The sequence below is a fragment of the Hyperolius riggenbachi genome, chromosome 3 (genome assembly GCF_040937935.1).
Source record: "Hyperolius riggenbachi isolate aHypRig1 chromosome 3, aHypRig1.pri, whole genome shotgun sequence".
NCBI classification, from domain to species: domain Eukaryota; kingdom Metazoa; phylum Chordata; class Amphibia; order Anura; family Hyperoliidae; genus Hyperolius; species Hyperolius riggenbachi.
The window spans coordinates 55086315-55108533 of NC_090648.1; the positions used below are offsets into that span (position 1 = coordinate 55086315).

General features: G+C 46.5%; 1 protein-coding gene across 1 annotated transcript in view; it reads right to left on the reverse strand.

The window, feature by feature from the left end:
* Nucleotides 1-1785: 1785 nt before the first annotated feature.
* The window catches only part of LOC137562618 (A.superbus venom factor 1-like), a 231262-nt gene continuing 210828 nt past the window's right edge, over nt 1786-22219 (reverse strand). Inside the window, exons 29-31 of the mRNA XM_068274131.1 lie at nt 17580-17663; nt 7248-7386; nt 1786-3776 (exon numbers count right to left, since the gene is read on the reverse strand). Coding sequence (XP_068130232.1) covers nt 3635-3776; nt 7248-7386; nt 17580-17663 — 365 coding nt within the window. The 3' untranslated portion in view covers nt 1786-3634. The remainder of the gene's footprint in view (nt 3777-7247; nt 7387-17579; nt 17664-22219) is intronic.

Here is a 22219-nt window from a genome sequence, read left to right on the forward strand (position 1 = left end):
AGTCTCACGTACAGGGTCTCCCTTCATATATTAAAGATACTACGCAGCTCTTGCGCGTGTTAGATGGACTTGTGGTACCACCAGCGACCCTTCTCGTGTCTCTGGATGTGGAGGCCCTCTATACAAGCATTCCGCACGATCGAGGGGTTGAGGCAGTAGCTACATTTCTTAGCGAACGCGCTTGCACCGAAAGGGGACACAATGACTTCTTACTGGGTCTGTTGAGACTGCTTCTTACCAACAATGTTTTTGTATTTGATGGGACCCACTACCTCCAGGTACAGGGCGCAGCGATGGGCACGACATGTGCCCCGTCCTACGCCAATCTGTACCTGGGGGAGTGGGAACGTACCATCTTTGCAGATGAGGACTTGGAGATGTACCTGTGCCACATATTATCCTGGCACAGGTACATCGACGATATCCTCGTCTTTTGGACCGGGACCGTTTCTGATTTAAACCACTTTGTCGCCATATTGAACGTTAACACTCGCAACCTGGCATTTACTATGACAAGTGACCACAGAACGATCCCCTTTCTTGACATACGTATATCAAAGGATGAAAGGGGTCATATTACAACCGACCTCTATAGAAAAGAAACGGCGACTAATGCTTTGTTACACGCCTCTAGTTTTCACCCATCGCATACGATCAGGGGGATTCCCACTGGCCAATATATGAGAGTGAGACGGAATTGCTCCTCGGATGAAGCATTCCATTCTCAGGCCAACCTGTTACGAGACAGGTTTCGCAGTAGGGGCTATTCAGATGTGTTATTACGACGGGCATTTAATAAGGTCAAGAGGAAGGATCGTTCTGGTCTTTTGGCTCAACGTCCCAATATTAAAACCCAACAATCCAAATCGGAGTTACGTTTTGTAACCAAATACTGTGTTCAGCACATCAAATTAAGACAAATTTTGCAAAAACATTGGTACCTGTTACAGAACGACCCAGTCATAGGTCATGTGTTCCCCGAGCGTCCTATTGTCACATTTAGGAGGGCCACATCCCTCCGTGACACACTTGTACAAAGTCATTTTGGGGGGGTCAACCCGAGACGCCACTGTATTGTGTTAGGAACTTACACATGTGGGGGGTGTCCTTATTGCCAATTTATAAAAGTGGGGAGGACGGTCATGTTGCCTAATGGGAAATCCTATACCCTGAAACACTATGTGAATTGTCAGACAGAACTAGTTGTCTATCTATTACTTTGCCCTTGTGGCTCATTTTATATAGGTAAGACAAAGAGAAATTTATGGAGACGAGTTTCCGAACACATGCAAAATATTAGTAATAAAGAATCCTGTACCCCCATTGCCAGACATGTGAGAGAATGTCCCACATGTACCGGCAAGAAATTGCGCTTTGTAGGACTTGATAGAATCCATAGTAGCATACGGGGGGGCAACTTTGACCGTCTCCTCCTCCAGAGGGAAACCAGGTGGATTTTTGAACTAAAGGCATGTCAGCCCCCAGGCTTAAACGAGGCATTTAGTTATGCCTCGTTCTTACCCTTGTAGTAATTATTACGTGATTTTTTGGCATCTCTGCACTTTCCCCTTTCCTCTTCCCCGCCCCTTTTCCCTGCCCCTCTTCCCTACCCTCCCGTCCCTTCCCTCTTTCCCCTTCCTTCCCCCTTTTTCCTCCATCCTGCCCTCTTCCCCCTTTTCCCTTCCTTCTCCTTTCTCTCCCCTCCCTCCTTTTCCCTTCCCCGTTTTCCCTTCCCCTTTCTTCCCTCCCCCTTCCTCCCCCCCCCCCTTCCCCGTCCCCCCCCCCTTCTCTTGTGGTATCACAGCCCGCGGTTGCTCCGCCTCTGACACGATGTTTTGAACTTGTAGGGGACTATTTCTATGGCTTATCGTTTTTTGGTGCATGGCTGTATGTGAATTATGCCATGCACTGCTCTACAGCGTCTGGGTGACTCAGATGCATTGAGCTACATTTTTCTAGTTGTCCCTCCATCTCTCTCTATATATATGTAATAGATTAGGTTTATATTTAGACACTGAGATATATATAGGAAGGACAAGTTGACTTGTCTGTATGTCTAAGATGAATGAATGATATAGCGTAGATTCATTGCAATAGGGGTACCTGAGCTTGGAGGCGGAGCTGCGTGAGCCCTGTGACGCGGAGGCCAGAGCTTGCTTTCCATCTGCCAGCTCTGTTGACCCGCACTCGTCACTTCCGGCCCGCATACGCACTTCCGCCCAGCTCTGATTGGCCCCATGAGCGGATATACATCCGCATGATGAAGACTCTGGCACGCTTTCTGATGACGCCGTGAGAACGGCGAAACATGTAAGGGCCGTGCCTGCATGAGACGCCGTCTCCTCCCGCGGGCTCCCTTCTCATCTACCAGCCACCCACCCTCATGCGGGACATCTGATACCACCAGACCAGGACTTTGCATCCATTGGGACACGCACATCCCTTCTGTCCATGTGGTCGCAGTGGCCACTCGGCTGACATCTCCATCCACAGGTTGGACCGGACAGTAGCAGCCCATATACAGTGGATAAGAGCACGCAACACAGCCGGTTAACATCACAAACTCTCTGCATTCCCCATTGCCGCTGAGCTACAGGAGGGTGAGATACTGTCAGATTGACACTGGTTTGATGCTTATATGCCAAGCAAGGCTGCTTTGTTGCGTCCATAGGCACATGCTTTGCTGCTGCTGTGCTCATCACTGCTGGCTTGTTAATCTACTGCTTTGGCTGGACGCCCTGATCTTTGCTGTCTACAGTGGAATCTTTCCATCACTTATGCTTGCATTCCGGGCAGTTTATTGCTCTGGTCTGTCATCTGCTGTTTCCATCCTGGATAGTTCCTGCCTCATGCATGAGCTCATAGTTAGTCCTGGCCAGTGTGTGTTAGTGGTATGATTGGGGGGCCTATGTGAGGAGATGGCCATCTCATGGGTTTTTTATTGTTTATATTGTTTATATTGGGCTTGTTTATAATAAAATTTATATGTTTTATAGAAACACAGTAGAAGCTTTGCATTGATTATTCAATCATCACTGGTAGCACCTGTCAAATCGTATCTTCTCCAATCCATTTGCATGTACTTTCAAATGGGCTTATCTGCCATAGGCAGTCATGTGACGCAGGGAGAGATCAAATTACAGCTTACAGAACTTCTGCAATACATCTGCAGTGTGTCTACTTCTTGCTTTCATGGAAGCAGACAAAGGGTTAACATCGAGGCCCATATGCAATTCAAATTTTCTCCTTAGTTCTCCAAGGTGATATTTTCAAATGCCCTTTAAACTACCAGTAAGCAAGGAAATATAATTTTGATAGTACGGTGTCACCCATTTTTGGATTTATTTTTTTTTAAGTACAAAGTGCTGAAAAGTTACTTCAAAAAAAGAAGTTGAAAAATTATCACCTAGGAGAAAACTCAGGAGAAAAAGTGAATTGCATATGGGCCCTTGTGTCTTCATATTAGCTGTGTCTGCTGAAGACTGCCAAATTTCTGTGCTGACACAGCTGAGAGATCAAATTACACTTGGGATTACTTGATGAGGCGGAATTAGACAGGCTCTTCTCTCTAAATAAACACAGGGTGTACTCCTCTCTGGTTTCCTTGTGTCCTGTGCAAGAGTTCAGGTCCACATCAATAACGACAGCCAGCAAGTCTCAGTTCTAGGTTGAAATCGTGAAGCTCGTCACATAGCTCTTCATTCTGCGGATTTTGGCACTCTCTGTCACTTGGCCACATCTCCACCCAGGTGTTCCCGCCAATCACGTAGACAATTCTAGAGACAGGAAGCAAAAACCTGCATTAGGGCTGGAACCCACAGGAGCGCTTTTGGCAGCGTTTTGGCAGCACTGCGATACGCTAGCAGTTTGCCAAAACGCTGGGCTAATGTTAATGGATGGGGCAACTTCCACAGGAGCGTTTGCATTTCCCAGAAACGCAAACGCAGGACCTGCAGCATTTTGGGAGCGTTAGCGCTTCAATGTAAAGTATTGAAATGCTAGCGGAAACGCTCAGCAAAACCTAAACTGAGCGGTTTTGCTAGCGTTTTGCGGTTCAGCACACTGTAACAAAATGAAAAATAATTCACAGGACCAATCAGGATAAAAACGCAAAACGCTACACAACCGCTGAGCAAAAAAATACAATGTTGCAAAACGCGACCGCAAACGCGCATGAATCCGCTTGCAAACCGCTCAGACAAAACGCTAGCGGTTGCGTTTTGCGTTTGCTGATTTCAGTGGGTTCCAGGCCTTAAAGTCACCTAGATCTTTTAAATCGGGTACATTTTATATGACATTTGAGTTTTTTCTGCTAAAATAAATGTCTAAAGTGAATGCGAGATAAACTTTTACTCATTGCAAACCGGTAATCGTGTTCCTTTCCTATTGTTTATAGGGGATTCCTCAAGCCAAATACTTTTTTGTTTTAGTTTTAATACTCTGATTCCCTATAAACTAAACAAGCCTCACCCACAGCTTTTCAGAGAGCCTTGGCATTTTCAGACAGTAGCAAGGGCTTATGGGAGCTCAGTCTGGGCAGGAGGAGGGTGAGGTGTTATTAGCCAGATAGCCAGAGATTTCAGAGGCAGAGGGGAGGAGGGAGGAGGAGGGGGGGACTGACGTTTTCACAGACTGAGGGCTGGAGATGCAGAGCAGCTTGCCCATGTGTAATGTTTACAAGCAGAACAAGGCTCTAAACTCAAACAGGGGGATCGCTGCCAGAGTTCCCTCATGCCTCTCCTCCATCTTATTTTGTAACAATAAAACAGGTCTAATGTGCTAAATTACAGTAATGAGCATGAATTTTGCATAAGCGGAATTTGGCGTCGTAATTAGGATGCAAATTAGTAATGTGAAATTTCACACGGATTGGGGCTTTGCTAATAACCTCTAAAGTTTGCCCAAAATTACGTGTAATTACGCAAAATTTCAAATGAATTACGTGAAATCTATTGAATTTCCAAATCATAATTAGCTGTGGCCATAATTTCACGCGATCATAGTTAGCAGATTACGATCATTACTATTAAAGGGCAAATGAAGTGAGAGGGATATGGAGGCTGCCATATTTATTGCCTTTTAAACTATACCAGTTGCCTGGCTGTTCTTTTTCTGACATAGTCAGATCTGACAAGATTGGCTCCATGCTTGTTTCTGGTGTTGTTCAGACACTACTGCAGCCAAATAGACCAGCAGGGCTGCCAGGCAACTGGTACTGTTTAAAAGGAAATAAATATGGCCGCCTCCATGTACCTCTTACTACAGTTGTCCTTTAAATTGTAATTTTTATTGAAAAACTTTGCAATATTAGTGTGGGTGGTGGCTTGAATATGGCTTCTCACCAGTGGGAGATCGCAAATGTCTATCAAGATGTGGTATCCATAAAAAACATTTCCCACACTCAGCACATGAATATGGTTTCTCACCAGTGTGAGATCTCTCATGACTGACAATATTTGATTTCTGTAAAAAGCATTTCCCACACTCAGCACATGAGTATGGTTTTTCACCAGTGTGGGATCTCTAATGAAGGCCAAGACTTGATTTCTGTGCAAAACATTTCCCACACATTACATAAATGGGGGTTCTCACCAGTGTGGGATCTCTCATGATGGAGAAGATGTGATTTATGTGCATAACATTTTCCACACTCAGCACATGAATGTGGCTTCTCACCAGTGTGAGATCTCTTGTGTATGACAAGATAAGATTTGTATAAAAAACATTTTCCACACACAGTACATGAATAGGGCTTCTCGCCAGGGGCGTAATCAGAGGGGAGGAGCTCCTGAGATCAGAGGGGCCCAGAGCTGTGGGGAGACCCCAAATACTAACCTTCCCTGCCTCCGATACAGGGGACTATACTCCAGATCAGGTGTATTTGTAGCTACACTTGTTAAAGGTGTGAAGATCATGATGGCCACACTCGTTTTATGACTCTTATGAGACGTGCCCCAAGACTGTGAAAGGCACCAAGGGGAGGCAAGGGAAGGGGTGTGAACATTGGGGGACCCCATCAAAGTTTCACTGGGGGGGCCCCATGAATTGCAGTTCCGCCACTGGGTAGTAATCATCGTGCAGCTGAACACATTGCGCCGGACACAGCAGCTTCTATCTCTCTATATATTATCCATCTAACATTTACTTGTAATGTGAATGGTAAGTGGGGCTGGTTCACATTGCAAGAGATTTTTCCAAGTGCTTGTGATTTGAAAAGCTTTTGCTAATGTAATGCTATGGGTGGGCTCTCACTAGAGCGATGTGATTTTATAAAAATTCCCCATAGCATTGCATTAGCAAGAGCTTTTCAAATCACTAGCACTTAAAAAACTCTTGCAGTGAGCCAGCCCTTTGACTGTAGACAGGAGAGAAAGGACATCACTACTGATTACAGCTGTCAGCATGGATTATAGGGGGCATTGGCCACAGAGGTCATTCCTCTGTATCTGCACATCCTAGGTAGGGGTTGTCCTGGAATTATTGAAGAGGTTAAGTTACATAAATCCAGGGGGTGACTTGCATTAAAGCAAACCTAAGATGAATGGGAGAAAAGGACTTTTACCTACCTGGGCCTTGCTCTACCCCCTGTAGTCTGTCAGCCCCCTCTGTGTCCTTCCGGTCCGATATGCTGTGGTCCTTTGAAGTGCGCAATCCATCTGTGCCGTTCTGGGCTACATGTCTCCTCCATCAGGCTCCCGTTGCCAGGAGTGATCTGCGCAAGCACAGTTACAGTCTCAAACTGCGCATGCGCACAACACACCCAGACAATGGAGCAAGATCAGGGGGTGCATATGACCGCCATGTGCAGTAGTCCTTGACTGAGCCAACTTACGGACTTTACAAGACTGGCGGTGGCACAACTGAGGGGACTAGAAGGACATTGAGGGAGCTGACAAACTACAGGGGGCTGAAAAAAGCCCTAGGTGAGTAAAAATCCTTTTCATCTATTCATCTCAGTTTTACTTTCACTAACAGAAAAGTTCTCACAGTGGGTGCAGCACATGACGGCTGGCACACAACTGCTTAATTCAGCAACCACCATCATGTTCTTATGGCATTCAATAGAAGACAAAACAGTCCAGGTTTTCTGGGTCACTTATGCTCTCTAATGTTTTCCAATCTCATTTAATCAATGCCAGTGTGTTAAAAATGACATATTCAAGATTTATATTAAAGGTTACTTTTATTGTCAGCAGAGAAACCTCATTACTGACTTTTATACATTGGCACTGCCAACTTACACTTACCCAGAACCGCCGGTGCTCCAGAGATCTTTGGTGACACCCCAGATCAGGTAGTTCCGGCCCACCTGCAGGTTCAGAGCACTGCGGCACTTGGCGTGGCTGAGGAACGTGCGTTTATCATTCTTAGAAATCACTTCTGTTCCTGGTAACAAAAACGGAGACAGGTAAACTGAAGGCCACATATGGCTACTCTCTATCAAGTCTTGATTTATCAGTCCTATCTTACGATACTTAAAGGACTTCTGATGTGAGAAATATACATTTTACTCACCCGGGGCTTCTTCCAGCCCCTAGCAGCAGCCTCACTCCTTCACTGCACCCCCGATCCTTTGCATTGTCCCGCTGGCCGCCGGTAAAGATCAGAACCCCGCCGGCAGGTCGGCTCTTCTGTGCCTGCGCCTGCACACAACTACTGTGCAGGCGCAGTATGCTCCAGATGACGTGGAGGCGCGGGCAGGAATACCTGTGCGGGCGTAGAAGACCTGAACCTTTATGGACGATCAGCGGCACAACGCCAAGGACCAGGGCTGCGCGAGGGACTGAGACGGCTGCTAGGGGCGTGAAGGAGCCCCAGGTGAGTAAAATCTGTTTAACATTTTTCGCATTGGACGTCCTTTAACCACTTGAGGACCGTAGGCTTACACCCCCCTAATGGCCAGGCTATTTTTCACAATTTAGGCCACTGCAGCATTTAGGGCTCGCTGCAGGGCCGTACAACTCAGCACACAAGTGATCCCCCCCCCCTTTCTGCCCACCGACAGAGCTTTCTGTTAGTGGGGTCTGATCCCTGCTGGCATGTTTTTTTTCCTTTATTTGTAATTTTTTTTTAATATTACTATTTTCATTTTTATACCTGCTCATTCCTCCGCCAGCCAATCGCCACCTACAGGGGCCGCTGGGAGACTGATGACGGAGCAGAGCCCCAGGACTTCACGCCAATTAGTGTTGAGCGGTCCTGGGGCTGCGCTGCATCACCCCGCCAATTGGCGTTGCGCGACCATTAAGTAGTGAAATAGGAACTGTAGTGGAAATAACATAATGAGTGAAATTGCTTATTTTTTAGAATAATCATTTATAGATTATTTAGTCAGTGTTTCCCCATTTGTAAAATCTTTCCTCTCCCTGATTTACTGAACATTCTGAAATGTATCACTGGTAGCGACATCTTTAGTTCTGCCAGGTGATCTGTATGGAATGTTCATTACTGAGAGTTCTATGCACAGAGGGGGAGATATTGCTTGCTTTGGAGTTGGAAAAAGGCATTATTTCCCACAATACTACAAGGTTCACAGACAGCAAAACTGTCAGGACATCACACTGTGATCTCCTGATGATCTATTTGGAAAAAGGTAAAGATTTTAGTGGGAAAGGGGGTATCAGCTACAGATTGGGCTGAAGTTCAATCTTGGGTTAAATTTCCTCTTTTAAAGCACACCTGTAACATCATCAGATCTAAACCACAACAAAAAACATACTACCGCTGGTTTCCCATTTTTTTTACCATTCTATCTTCTTTCAAGATGCCCGTGACCTGTAACCTCTACTACTTCCAATGCACTGAGGCTTGCACACACTTCGTGCACATTCAGCAAGAGCCATGCATAAGAGGACATGCATTCTGAGCATGCCCAGTATGTCCTCTCGTGGACTATAAAGGGGCCAGGAACGAGAAGAGAGGGCGGACATGGGAGGCAAAGGGGCGTGACAGAGGGAGGGGCTCAGTCTCTTACTGTCTGTCAGGAATCGACAATGTCAATAATCAACAATAATGTTGGAGGTTTTACTGGCAGTCATCAAAGGTCCGCACCATCCAATATTCAAGTTTCTTTATTTATAGCTCTTATTGAAAAGACATGAGTAAAAAACAGGTCTGCATAATGATAACGCACAGGCGTTTCGATCCTTCTTCCTCAAATCATTGCAGAGTCTGACTCGAAATGCCTGTGCGTTATTATGCAGACCTGTTTTTTTACTCATGTCTTTTCAATAAGAGCTATAAATAAAGAAACTTGAATATTGGATGGTGCGGACCTTTGATGACTGCTGAAATTTCCCTGTGACTCCAGGGGTGGTCTCTGCACATCAAATCCATTGGTGCAGCAAAGCTGGTTTGATGGAGGTTTTACTGGCTGCATTCTGGGATTGGTGGTGGCTGCAGAAAAAATGAACCCGTCAGAAATGTATGACAACCTTTAGGCTGGTTTCACAGTGGGACGTTAAAGTCGCACGTTACAGCAGCCAGTAACGCAGCCTAACTCACAACACTGTAAAATCAATGTTGCTGTTCACAGTAACACGATGCATTACATTGTAACGCAGCATGTTAAAAACAAAGTGCTGCATGCTGTACGTTATACTGGGCTAAGGCACGTTAGACTGTTTGCACATGCTCAGTAATGTTGGAGGAGGAGGTCTCCCCTCCTCCTCTGCAGCCAGCCACATGGCTAATTAATATTCACTGCACTGCAGAGACTTGTGGTGGGACTGTAGTGTTGTCCGGATCATGAACGAATCGTTCATTTGATCCGAATCTTTTTTATGAGTCGAATCGTCCGGATCATCACAATGAAAGATTCGGTTCACAGTGGATGTCTGTCTGGAAGAAACAGGCACATACAGAATGTACAGTGCAGGAAAAGTCCTGTCATGCTAGACATTTCACCCAGTCTGCTTCCCTAGTAAAATGATTCAAATGATTTGGTTCAAAGATCCGGATCTTTTCAATGATCCGATTCAAATGATCCGAATCCTTAAAAAGATCCGGACTTCCTATGACTAACCTGGAGCGGCTGCTTTGAGAGCTGCATAACGCAGCTCAATCTGACGTCCAACTTCAACACCACCATACGTTGCGTTAGGGGCACGTTATGCGACCATAAAGTCCCCTAAAACGCAATGTCTTGGTGTGTAAGTAGCCTAAAGGCACATACCTATGTGGCCCACTAAAGAAACGAAAAGTGACTACAAGTGTCCTTTAAGTAAAATATGCAAATGATCAGGCCTGGTTTTACATCGCAGGAGCCTATAGGCACCCTAGACTCCACCCTCCATGAACCTACAACCACCCCGCCCCCCTGAACCGCAAGTGTGCTGGCTGTCCCAGCTGTCACTTCTCTCTTATTTCCCTTGCTCATCATAAGAAGCTACAGGCGCCCCTTAATACTGAGGGTGCTTCTGGTTACTGAATACTAAGTAGCTAGAGGTGCCCCCGACTGAAGGGAAATCTGATCAGTGGAATGCTGAGACCCAGGTGAGTAACCTCTCATTTACGCACCGCTCCAGACTCTGCATAGGCAAGAAGGGAGGGAGGCACTTGGGGAGGGCAATAAGCTGCCCTTCCATCATCAGGCACTTTTAGGCACCTGCCTACAGTGCCTTATGGTAAATCCGGCCCTGCAAATGATATTACAATATTTAAAGTTTCAGTTTATTTTAGCATGATTTACAGTTGTTTTACATGTCTGAGAGTTAAAATGGACCTACATCCCCATTGTACTTTTTTTTGTATTTTAAGTCCTGTGCTGACTAGAGATGTCGCGAACCTCCGATTTTTGGTTCGCGAACCGGGTTCGCGAACTTCCGCGGAAGGTTCGGTTCGCGGAAAAGTTCGTGAACCGCAATAGACTTCAATGGGGAGGCGAACTTTGAAAAATAGAAAAAATTATGCTGGCCACAAAAGTGATGGAAAAGATGTTTCAAGGGGTCTAACACCTGGAGGGGGGCATGGCGGAGTGGGATACACACCAAAAGTCCCGGGGAAAAATCTGGATGTGACGCAAAGCAGTGTTTTAAGGGCAGAAATCACATTGAATGCTAAATTGCAGGCCTAACGTGCTTTCAAACATCTTGCATGTGTATACATCAATCAGGGAGTGTAATTAGAGTACTGCTTCACACTGACACACCAAACTCACTGTGTAACACACCGCAAACAGCTGTTTGTGTAGTGACGGCCATGCTGGACTACTGCGCAACATGGCGAGATTGCTCTTCCTCACTCAGTGATGTCAGGTAATGTGTGACTGCCTTCTCAACTTTCCATGGCATTGTTAAAAAGCTTACGTTTTGTTTTTAAATTACATTTTCTACTTGCTGTGTACTTTGTTCAGTACCGCTACAATGAGAATCCTGTGGAGGCGGGCAAGTCTGCCATTGTGACCCCGGGTAATGGCCGGGGAATGAGGGGTTTGAATCCGGTGTGGAGCCTGAGCAACGGCTACCACTTCACATCCAAGGAGGGCAGCGGGCAGGCATGCACGCCCGCCCGCCCCGAGGTAGTGACCAAAAATAACAATACAGGAGGCGGACTTTCGAGGCCCTGCTGTGTATTTGAAATGAATGTACTTTAAATCCTTGAACGAGAACCAGTTATGGCGGGCAAAGATGACACCACATTCCTTTCACGAGAATCATATGGAGGCGGGCAAGTCTGCCATTTGTGACTCCGGGTAATGGCCGGGGAATGAGGGATGGAATCCGTTGTGGAGCCTGAGAAACGGCTACCACTACACATCCAAGGAGGGCAGCAGGCAGGCATGCACGCCCGCCCCGAGGTAGTGACCAAAAATAACAATACAGGAGGCGAACTTTCGAGGCCCTGCTGTGTATTTGAAATGAATTAACTTTAAATCCTTTAACAGGAATCCGTTATGGAGGACAAGTCTGCCATTGTCACCGCGGGGAATGAAGGTTGGATTGCGGCCCGAAGTGGGAGCCTGCTGAGACCCATGCTGTAGCTGCCCTGACCGTGCTTTGCAGACCAGGCATCTGTGGTCAGATGGACCCTTGAGCCAGCGGAAGACAAACCAAGTCGAAAGCATTTGCCAAGAGTGTTTAACGGAGGGCAAGTTTTTTTGCCCTTTTTTTTAAATTTTTTTAAAATGATAGATGGTTGTATTTTTAAATTGTTTGAAAGTTTAGATGGTTGTATTTTTAAATTGTTTGAAAGTTTAGATGGTTGTTTTTTTAAATAGTTTAAAAGTGTAGCCATTCTTCCTCCCCCCAGCCACGAACAATACCATGGGAACGTGGAGCAGCAGAAGCCCCCTGTGACGGCTGCCGCGGTTGTTCTCCGCGGCATGTCTTTTGAGGGGTGCTGCTTTTCCTCAGGTGTTCTTGCCATAGCTGTTTGTGCCTTCTCTCCAGGTGCCTTTGTAAAGCACTTGTCCCTACGTGACAGTTGGCCTTTCCACGGCTCAATTTTTGCTGGCAGAGACACTAGATGGCTTTGCTCCGATCTGAGACACACACGTTAAAAAATTTCCAAACCGCTGAGCCCCCCTGGGCTGATGGCGCTACGGTGGCATCAGCAGCTGACGTTGAAGGGCATGTTGGCTGTCTGGCCATAGCGGGCGATACATGGCGCCGGACACTGCCCCCAGCTGTTTCTGAGGTCGAGCTCCCTCTTGTATTGCGTTCCGGAGTTGGAGCCTGATCAACGGCTACCACCACACATCCAGGCAAGGAGGGAGGCAGGCAGGCATGCACGCCCGCCCCGAGGTAGTGACCAAAAATAACAATACAGGACTCAGGAGGACCTTTTGCGGCCCTAATTGAAATGAATTAACTTTAAATCCTTTAACGGAAATCCGTTATGGAGGGCAAGTCTGCCATTGTCACCGCGGGGAATGAAGGTTGGATTGCGGCCCGAAGTGGGGGCCTGCTGAGACCCATGCTGTAGCTGCCCTGACTGTGCTTTGCAGACCAGGCATCTGTGGTCAGATGGACCCATGAGCCAGCGGAAGACAAACCAAGTCGAAAGCATTTGCCAAAAATGTTTTACGGAGGGCAAGTTTTTTTGCCCTTTTTTAAATTTTTTGAAAATGATAGATGGTTGTATTTTTAAATTGTTTGAAAGTTTAGATGGTTGTATTTTTAAATTGTTTGAAAGTTTAGATGGTTGTATTTTTAAATTGTTTAAAAGTTTAGATGGTTGTTTTTTTAAATTGTTTAAAAGTGTATCCATTCTTCCTCACCCCAGCCACGAACAATACCATGGGAACGTGGAGCAGCAGAAGCCCCCTGTGACGGCTGCCGCGGTTGTTCTCCGCGGCATGTCTTTTGAGGGGTGCTGCTTTTCCTCAGGTGTTCTTACCATAGCTGTTTGTGCCTTTTCTCCAGGTGCCTTCGTAAGGCACTTGTCCCTACGTGAGAGTTGGCATTTCCACGGCTCAATTTTTGCTGGCAGAGAGAACAGATGGCTTTGCTCCGATCTGAGACACACACGTTAAAAAATTTCCAAACCGCTGAGCCCCCCTGGGGTGATGGCACTACGGTGGCATCAGCAGCTGACGTTGAAGGGCATGTTGGCTGTCTGGCCATAGCTGGCGATACATGGCGCCGGACACTGGCCCCAGCTGTTTCTGAGGACGAGCTCCCTCTGCTTCTATCATGGAGTCATCTCCTTCTAGTCCTCTCTGACTCCTCCTCTGAACTGTCCCCCTGGTCATCTCCTCTACCGGGAACATATGTGGTATCCGTATAATCGTCATCATAATCCTCCTGGCCAGCTGCACTTTCCTCAGACACCTCCTCAACTGCACCAACTTCAGGTGTTTCATCAGCCCCCTCCACACACATTACGTCCATACAATCGCCACCTAACTCAGACGTAGGAGGTGGTGTACCTGCGCCTTCTTCTTGTTGTTGCAGTAGTGGCTGTGAATCGGTGATTTCACCACCACCACCACCAAATAACTCCTGCAAAGTGTCAAATGCAGCGGATGTGGTGCTTGTTGTAGCGCTGGTGGCTGCGGGAGATGAGGTGTTCTGTGTTAAATACTCAATCACCTCCTCATGATTTTGGGAAGTGATGGCACGTGCCTTCTTCTGAGCACTGTATTTTGGGGCAGGTCCGCACGAAATCACAGCAACACCACCTCGCACAGACCTGCCGGTGCATGGTGGCCTTTCTCTGGGTCTGCCTCTACCTCTTCCTCTACCTGGTTTGTCCATTTTGTCCATCTCGGGGGGATGCTAGGTATATGCAGTGAGCTGGGTTCACTGAACAGTAACGGTACTAGGATGCGGTGAGGTGGGTTCACTCAACACAACAGGTAGTAGGTATATGCAGTGAGCTGGGTTCACTCAACACTACAGGTAGTTGTGTGCAGTGATGAGGTGGGTTAAGTAAACACAACAGGTAGTAGGTGTATGCAGTGAGCTGGGTTCACTCAACACAACAGGTAGTAGGTATATGCAGTGAGCTGGGTTCACTCAACACTACAGGTAGTAGTTATGTGCAGTGATGAGGTGGGTTAAGTAAACACAACAGGTAGTAGGTGTATGCAGTGAGCTGGGTTCACTCAACACAACAGGTAGTAGGTATATGCAGTGAGCTGGGTTCACTCAACACTACAGGCAGTTGTGAGCAGTGATGAGGTGGGTTAAGTAAACACAACAGGTAGTAGGTGTATGCAGTGAGCTGGGTTCACTCAACACAACAGGTAGTAGGTATATGCAGTGAGCTGGGTTCACTCAACACTACAGGTAGTTATGTGCAGTGATGAGGTGGTTTAAGTAAACACAACAGGTAGTAGGTGTATGCAGTGAGCTGGGTTCACTCAACACTACAGGTAGTTATGTGCAGTAATGAGGTGGGTTAAGTAAACACAACAGGTAGTAGTAGGATGCAGTGAGCTGGGTTCACTCAACACAAAGCTAGGTATATGCAGTGATGAGGTGGGTTAAGTAAACACAACAGGTACTGGGTATATGCAGTACTGGGTAGTACAATGTGCAGCTCCCTGTTACACACACAGGTCACTGAATGTGCTGGGCTGCTGGCAGTGGCACACACACTATCAATTAGCAAGGCTGCGCATGCAACAAAAGTGTCAGTTTGACACACAGTAAAAAAAAAAAAAAAAATGTACAGGATGAGCTCTGACAAAAGCTAGGGTGCTATAAAGCAATAACAATCAGCCAGGAGCAAACTAAGCAGCCAAGAACATAACTAATCTGTCCCTAGAAGAACAAGTCTGCAGCAGCTGTCCCTTTCCTCTCACTAGCAGGCACACGAGTGAGTGTCATGGCCGCCGGACCCTGCCTTATATAAGGGGAGGGGGGGGGGGGGGGGGGGCTCCAGGGCTTACTGTAGCCTGAATGGCTACAATGTGCCTGCTGACTATGATGCAGAGGGTCAAAGTTGACCCTCATAGTGCATTATGGGGCGAATCGAACTTCCAGAAAAGTTCGCCTGGCGCAGGCGAATGCGAACTCCCAATGTTCGCCTGGAACCGTTCGCTACACCTCTAGTGCTGACTGCTATCTAGGTAATAATATTCATATAATAGAACAATATTTCACAGAGTATATTTAACCTCCTACGTAAACTGCATTAACCAATTTATTTTGGGTGTTCTCTTAATGTTCTTTATACCGGAACTGAAGGTATCATTAATGCCAAATATTCAAAGTAGATTTGTAGAAAGAAAATTTAAGCCTTGGCTCTAGGTATAATAAAGGTAAAGGCTTCAAACTCCTGCACATCAGGATGTATATAGCATGTGACACGGCTGCCCCTAGGGACACAGAAGCGATCGCTGTGATAGGCAGACGGGGGAGGAAGGGGCATTAAAATATAAAGAAAACAGGGAAATTCAATAAAAAACCCAAATATTTATTAAAAAATACACAAACATCTGGGGGGGCGATCTGAAAAGGAGGGGGGGGGGATATCACTTGTGTGCTGAGCTGTGCGGCCTTGCAGTGAGGCCTTAAAGCCGCAATGGCCTTTTTTGTAAAAAAATGGCCTGGTCACTGGGGGGGGGGGGGGGGGGTTAAGCCCAGGGTCCTTAAGAGGTTAAGCAAAATCACTAATGTTCAGTAAAAATATCTATGAAAGAAAAGAGCCGGAGAGAATAAGAGACTGGATAGGGATGCCTTATGCCATATCTTCTGGATCTGTCTTGTAAGCATAATCACATGACCAGGATCCGAGGAAGAGGTTTTCAGCTGCCTTCACCACAAAAAGATAGGATAAATGATGAAAAGCTTGGTAACAAATGATGCTTACTTTTAGCACATGGGGCTCTCTAACATCACAGCTTCCCACTTCTTGGTCTACCATTCATTAGACAGGAGATGACATCACTTGTTTTCAACTGACAGCAGGGGCATAACTAGAAATCACTGGGCCCCCCTGCAAAAATTTGGATGCCCCCTCCTACAGGCCTGGGCAGTTTTGGGGGGCAGGAGGGGTTGCAGCATGAGGGGAGAGCATGGTCACACATTGGCAGGGAGGGGAGACAGTCCCCCCTCCCTCACCTCAGGCTCTCCCCTCAGCGCACACCCCCTCCAGCATCAAATCAGTGGCAGCAAGCAGTGGGCAGGAACACATACCCCCATCCACCGCGGAGGTCCGATCTCTAAGTGCCTCATGCCACTTCCTGTTTTAACAGGAAGTAGCATCAGACACTTAGAGAGCGGAACCCCCGGTGTGTGGAACGCATGAAGGTTCCTGCACATCGCCTGCTGCCACTGATTGATGCTGGAGAGGAACGCTGAGGGGGGAAGCTCTCCCCCCTCCCCACTGATGTGTGGCCATGCTCTCCCCTCATGCTGTGACCCCATCTGCCCCCCAATAACGGCCCTGAGTGGGCCGGGCCCCTTCCCCGGGTGCAGTGACTACAGCCCCTATTGTTACGTCACAGACTGACAAGCTTGCATTACACATCAGTACATCCCATCTAAGATGTTCAATAAGCATTTACTTGTTTAATGCGCTCTGAGACCCAGAGAACTCTACATGCAAGAATAAGTAAAGTTATCCTTAAACTCCTGTAGACTTCCTTTAGGGGGCAGCATAATTTGCTTGTGTACTGGCTGCACCCCAACTCAAAATGTAATTATTAGCACTGGGTAGATTTGGCCTTTCACATAAGATAATTGCCACAGCCAGCATCATTTATTTATAACTCATAGCTCCCAACTGTACCTCTTTCGGAGTGACAGTCCCTCTTTGAGAGCCCTGTCCCTCTGTCCCTCCTCATTTGTTCCTCTTTCAGGACTTTGTCCCTCTTTCTATGTAAATATATATATTTATCTACTTAAACATGTGTTTGGTTGACTCTAAACTTTATTCCCATCCTTTAAATTGATATATTACTAATCTTAAAATGTTAATATGAAGGAAAATGAAGCAGGATAGAAAGAACCAGTGTGGTTTGAATTATTAAACAACATATTTTTCTCATGAAATCTTTATGGTATGCGTGACTAGGGGTGTGGCGGGGGCGTGATCAGGGGTGTGGCAGGGGCGTGGCTTAAGTGTCCCTTTTCTCATCTTAAAAAGTTGGGAGTTATGATTGATAACTCTCTGATGTTCTCCTTTACCTGCTTTGATGATTTCTGTAATGGTCATCTCATAGCTGTAGTAGTGGTTGTTCTGTTTGATGTTGATGAGGGTGACTCTGAACACTGTTGAGAAGTAGAACAACACGTCAAACAGAAAATGTTTCTTAACCTTTTGATGACATTTGTTCATACACCAATATTTAAAAATGGGTCGCGTTAAAGTGACACTAAAGCAAAACAACCTTATGCTGAATTGTATGTGTAGTACAGATAATTAATAGACCATTAACAAAGAAAAGATTCTCATATTTTTAATTTTCAGTTATATAGCTTTTTTTTATTTTATAAATATAATTTCATAATTCTCTAATATTTGCAGTTTACAAACTACACTCTGTATTTTAAACTATGAAACAGAGCAGAGCTAATGACTTTTGAACTTCTCTGCAGTAAAACCTTAAAGGCCCACTATCGCAAAACATTTCGTTTTTAATCACCCCTATAGTAGTTACATAATAATGCAGAAACTTCAGTGTGTAATTATTTTCATTTTCTAGCATGAACCTTTAAACATTCACATATCACTGTATCCTGTTGCGTCATCCCCTGCACTAAACTCTGACGGACTTCTGCAATTAGAAATCCAGCATAGGGGAAGCCTTGTCAGGTAAACTAACAGTTGGTTTAGTCCTCACAGTTAGAGATAGGTTGAGATAAATGCTTCAGAAAACAGCACTGTGGCCGGCAAAGCTTGAATTTGCTGAGGGCGCTGTGAAACCTAAGGCCGGCCCTGATCTCGCAGCTGGTAGTTTGCAATAATAAAAAAGACAAAACTAGAAAAAAACAAAAAGGATTTACATTACCAGCAACACACAGAGCAGGGTTTTTTTTAATTCCCTCTCCCAGCCGTGATTGGCCGTCATAGGCATCAGCCTATGACAACCGATTACTTCTGAGCCTCTGGAGGGGACAGCTGTGTCACACAGCTGTCCCCAGTACAGCGCTGCCTTAGATTGTCACACACCATGTTGCCGATCTCCAGTTGGTGCGGGGTCAGCCACTGATGCAACTGTTTGTTCAGAGCAGCCAGGAGAGCTGCTCCAGTGTGACTCTGGGCTTTGAGGCAAGACATGTCCAAGATGGCGTGACACCGTTGTACCTGGCATGCAGCATAGGCCCTGGGGAGCTGGGGGTGTGTAGTTGGAGAGGATGTAGCAGGAGGAGTAGGAGGAGAAGGAGAGGAGGTGGCAGCAGGCCTGCCTGCAAGCCGCGGAGGTGTCACAACTAGGTCCGCTACACAGCCACGTACTCCCCTGCTTGCCAGCGGTCAACAGGTGGACCTAATGTGCCGTATAAGTAATGTACCTGCCCTGACCATGCTTGGCAGACCAGGCCTCCGTGGTCAGATGGACCCTTGACCCAACCCTGTGTGCCAGAGAGGTGTACCATTCGCCACAAATTTTCAGAAGGCCTCAGAGTCCACCAGCCGGTATGGTAACAGCTGGCGAGATAACAGTTCCGCTAAGCCAGCTGTCAGACGCCGGGCAAGGGGGCGACTGGCAGACTTTGGCTTCTTCCGCTCGAAGATTTGCTTCAAGGAGGAAGGGTGGATGTGAAGGTGCAAGGGATAAAGCGGTTGAAGAAGATGCTGCACCTGAAGGAGGAAGAGGAGGCGGAGGGTGGCTTTGCCTTTGTTTGCTGCTTTTCCTCAGGTGGTCTTTCCATTGCCGTTTGTGCTTTTTCACCATGTGCCTTCGTAAGGCAGTTGTCCCTACGCGGGTCTTGGTCTTTCCACGACTCAATCTTTGATCGCAGATAGTACAGGAGGCATTGCTCTCATCTGAGGCAGACACACAAAAAAACCTCCACACTGCTGAGCCCTGGAATGATGGCACTTTGGTGGTGGCGTCAGCAGCTGACCTTGAAGAGCATGTTGGCTGGCTGGCCATAGGTGGCGATACATGCCGCCGGACACTGCCACCAGCTGTTTCTGATTATGATGAGCTCCCCCTGCTTCTTTCAGCAACTTGTCTCCTCCTACTCCTCTCTGACTCCCCCTCTGAACTGTCCCCCCTGTTCTTCTTGTCTATTAGGATCCTACGTGACATCCATGGCAGTATCATCATCATCATCATCATCATCATCATCATCATCATCCTCCGCATCTTCGCTTGTATCAGACACCTCCAAAACTGCACCAACAACAGGTACTTCATCATCCTCACACCTTAGGTCCATACTGGCGCCTAATTTAGACATATGAGGCGGTGGTGTAACATGCTTAGTGCCGTCATCTTGTAACAAGAAAGGCATCAGTTAATTCCCCACCAAATAACTCCTGCGAAGGGTCAAATGGGGTGGATGTGGTGCTAGTAGTAGCAGTGGTGGCTGCGGAGGAAGATATGTCACGGTTCTGTGTGGAAGCTGAGGAAGATGAGGTGTTCTGTATTAAATAGTCAACAACGTCCTGGCAATCTTGCAAGTTAATGGCACGTGCTTTCTGAACACTGTACTTTGGTCCAGGGCCGCATGAAATCACACCACCTCACCTCGACCTCGAACAGACCTGACGGGTGGCCTGCCTCTGCCTCTGCCTGTTGTTTTGTCCATATTGGGGAGGATGAAGTGAAACGTATGCACTGATTTGACTAATACAATGTGCGGTTATACAGGTGCAGTGAAAAGTTGACTGCTGGTACAACAATGTGTGGTTACACAGGTGCAGTGAAAAGGTGACTGCTGGTACAACAATGTGTGGTTACACAGGTGCAGTGAACAGGTATGCAGTGACTGGTATATAAAACTGCGTGCTGTTACACAGGTGCAGTAAAAGGTATGCACGGACTGGTATTACAAATGTGCAGCTATCACACACACAGGAACAGTGAACAGGTATGCAGTGACTGGTATATAACACTGCGTGCTGTCACGCAGGTGCAGTGATCAGGTATGCAGTGACTGGTATCAATACAATGTGCAGCTGTCACACACACAGGTGCAGTTAACAATTATGCTGTGACTGCTGGTATATAACACTGCGTGCTGTCACGCAGGTGCAGTAAACATGAACAGGTATGCACGGTCGGACTGGTATTACAAATGAGCAGCTGTCACACACAGGTGCAGTGAAAAGGTAGGAACTGAATGTGCTATGCCTTGCACAGTATAGCAATTAGCACACAGGGCTGTATAATGCAGTGTCAGTGGCACACACACACACACAAAAAGACTTCACAAGAAGATTAGCTCTGAAAAGAGCTCTTTTTGTGGTGCTGTCCAACAACAAATATCAGCTAGGAGCAAGCTACAAGAGCCTAACTAAGCTTTCCCTATCTTTGCAGCAGGTTCCTCTCCCTTCTCTCACTACTGCAGCTACACCGAGTGAGATAATGGCCGACGCAGCTGCCTTATATAAGGAAAGGGGGGGGGGGGGGCTCCAGGAGGGAGTGCAGCCTGATTGGCTGTCATGTGTCTGCTGACTGTGATGTAGAGGGTCAAAGTTTAGCCTAATAATGTAGTATTGGGGCGGGTCAAACTCGCCATAAAGTTCGCCTTTCGATGCGAATAAGTTCGTGGCCGAAGCGTTCGGGACAACTCTACTGAATTGAGAAGTATATGGAGGCTGCCATATAGTATAAGCACAAATTTTGCATGGACGTAATATTAGAGAACCGAGCATGCGCAGGACTCTCACGTCAGCCGGCGTGGTGACACGTAGCCAGCCAACGTGATGACGAGGATCGGCAAAGCAGGGAGCAGGCCTAATGACTTCAGGCCGAAGTCGTACCACAACGGAGCCCTCAGCCGGGACTGGGAGAGGAGCCAGGAGGACGCCAGGGGACCTTGCGGCCTACGGTGGGCTGGAGGAAGCCCCAGGTAAGTCACTATTTCATTGTTAATGATCTGGGTTGCTTTAACCACTTGAGGACCTAGGGCTTTCTACCCCTTAAGGACCGGCCACTTTTTTTCCATTCAGACCACTGCAGCTTTCACGGTTTATTGCTCGCTCATACAACCTACCACCTAAATGAATTTTGGCTCCTTTTCTTGTCACTAATAAAGCTTTCTTTTGATGCTATTTGATTGCTCCTGCGATTTTTACTTTTTATTATATTCATCAAAAAAGACATGAATTTTGGCAAAAAAATGATTTTTTTAACTTTCTGTGCTGACATTTTTCAAATAAAGTAAAATTTCTGTATACATGCAGCGCGAAAAATGTGGACAAACATGTTTTTGATAAAAAAAAACCCATTCAGTGTATATTTATTGGTTTGGGTAAAAGTTATAGCATTTACAAACTATGGTGCCAAAAGTGAATTTTCCCATTTTCAAGCATCTCTGACTTTTCTGACCCCCTGTCATGTTTCATGAGGGGCTAGAATTCCAGGATAGTATAAATACCCCCCAAATGACCCCATTTTGGAAAGAAGACATCCCAAAGTATTCACTGAGAGGCATAGTGAGTTCATAGAAGATATTATTTTTTGTCACAAGTAAGCGGAAAATGACACTTTGTGAGAAAAAAAAAAAAAAAAAAAAGTTTCCATTTCTTCTAACTTGCGACAAAAAAAAATGAAATCTGCCACGGACTCACCATGCCCCTCTCTGAATACCTTGAAGGGTCTACTTTCCAAAATGGGATCATTTGTGGGGTGTGTTTACTGTCCTGACATTTT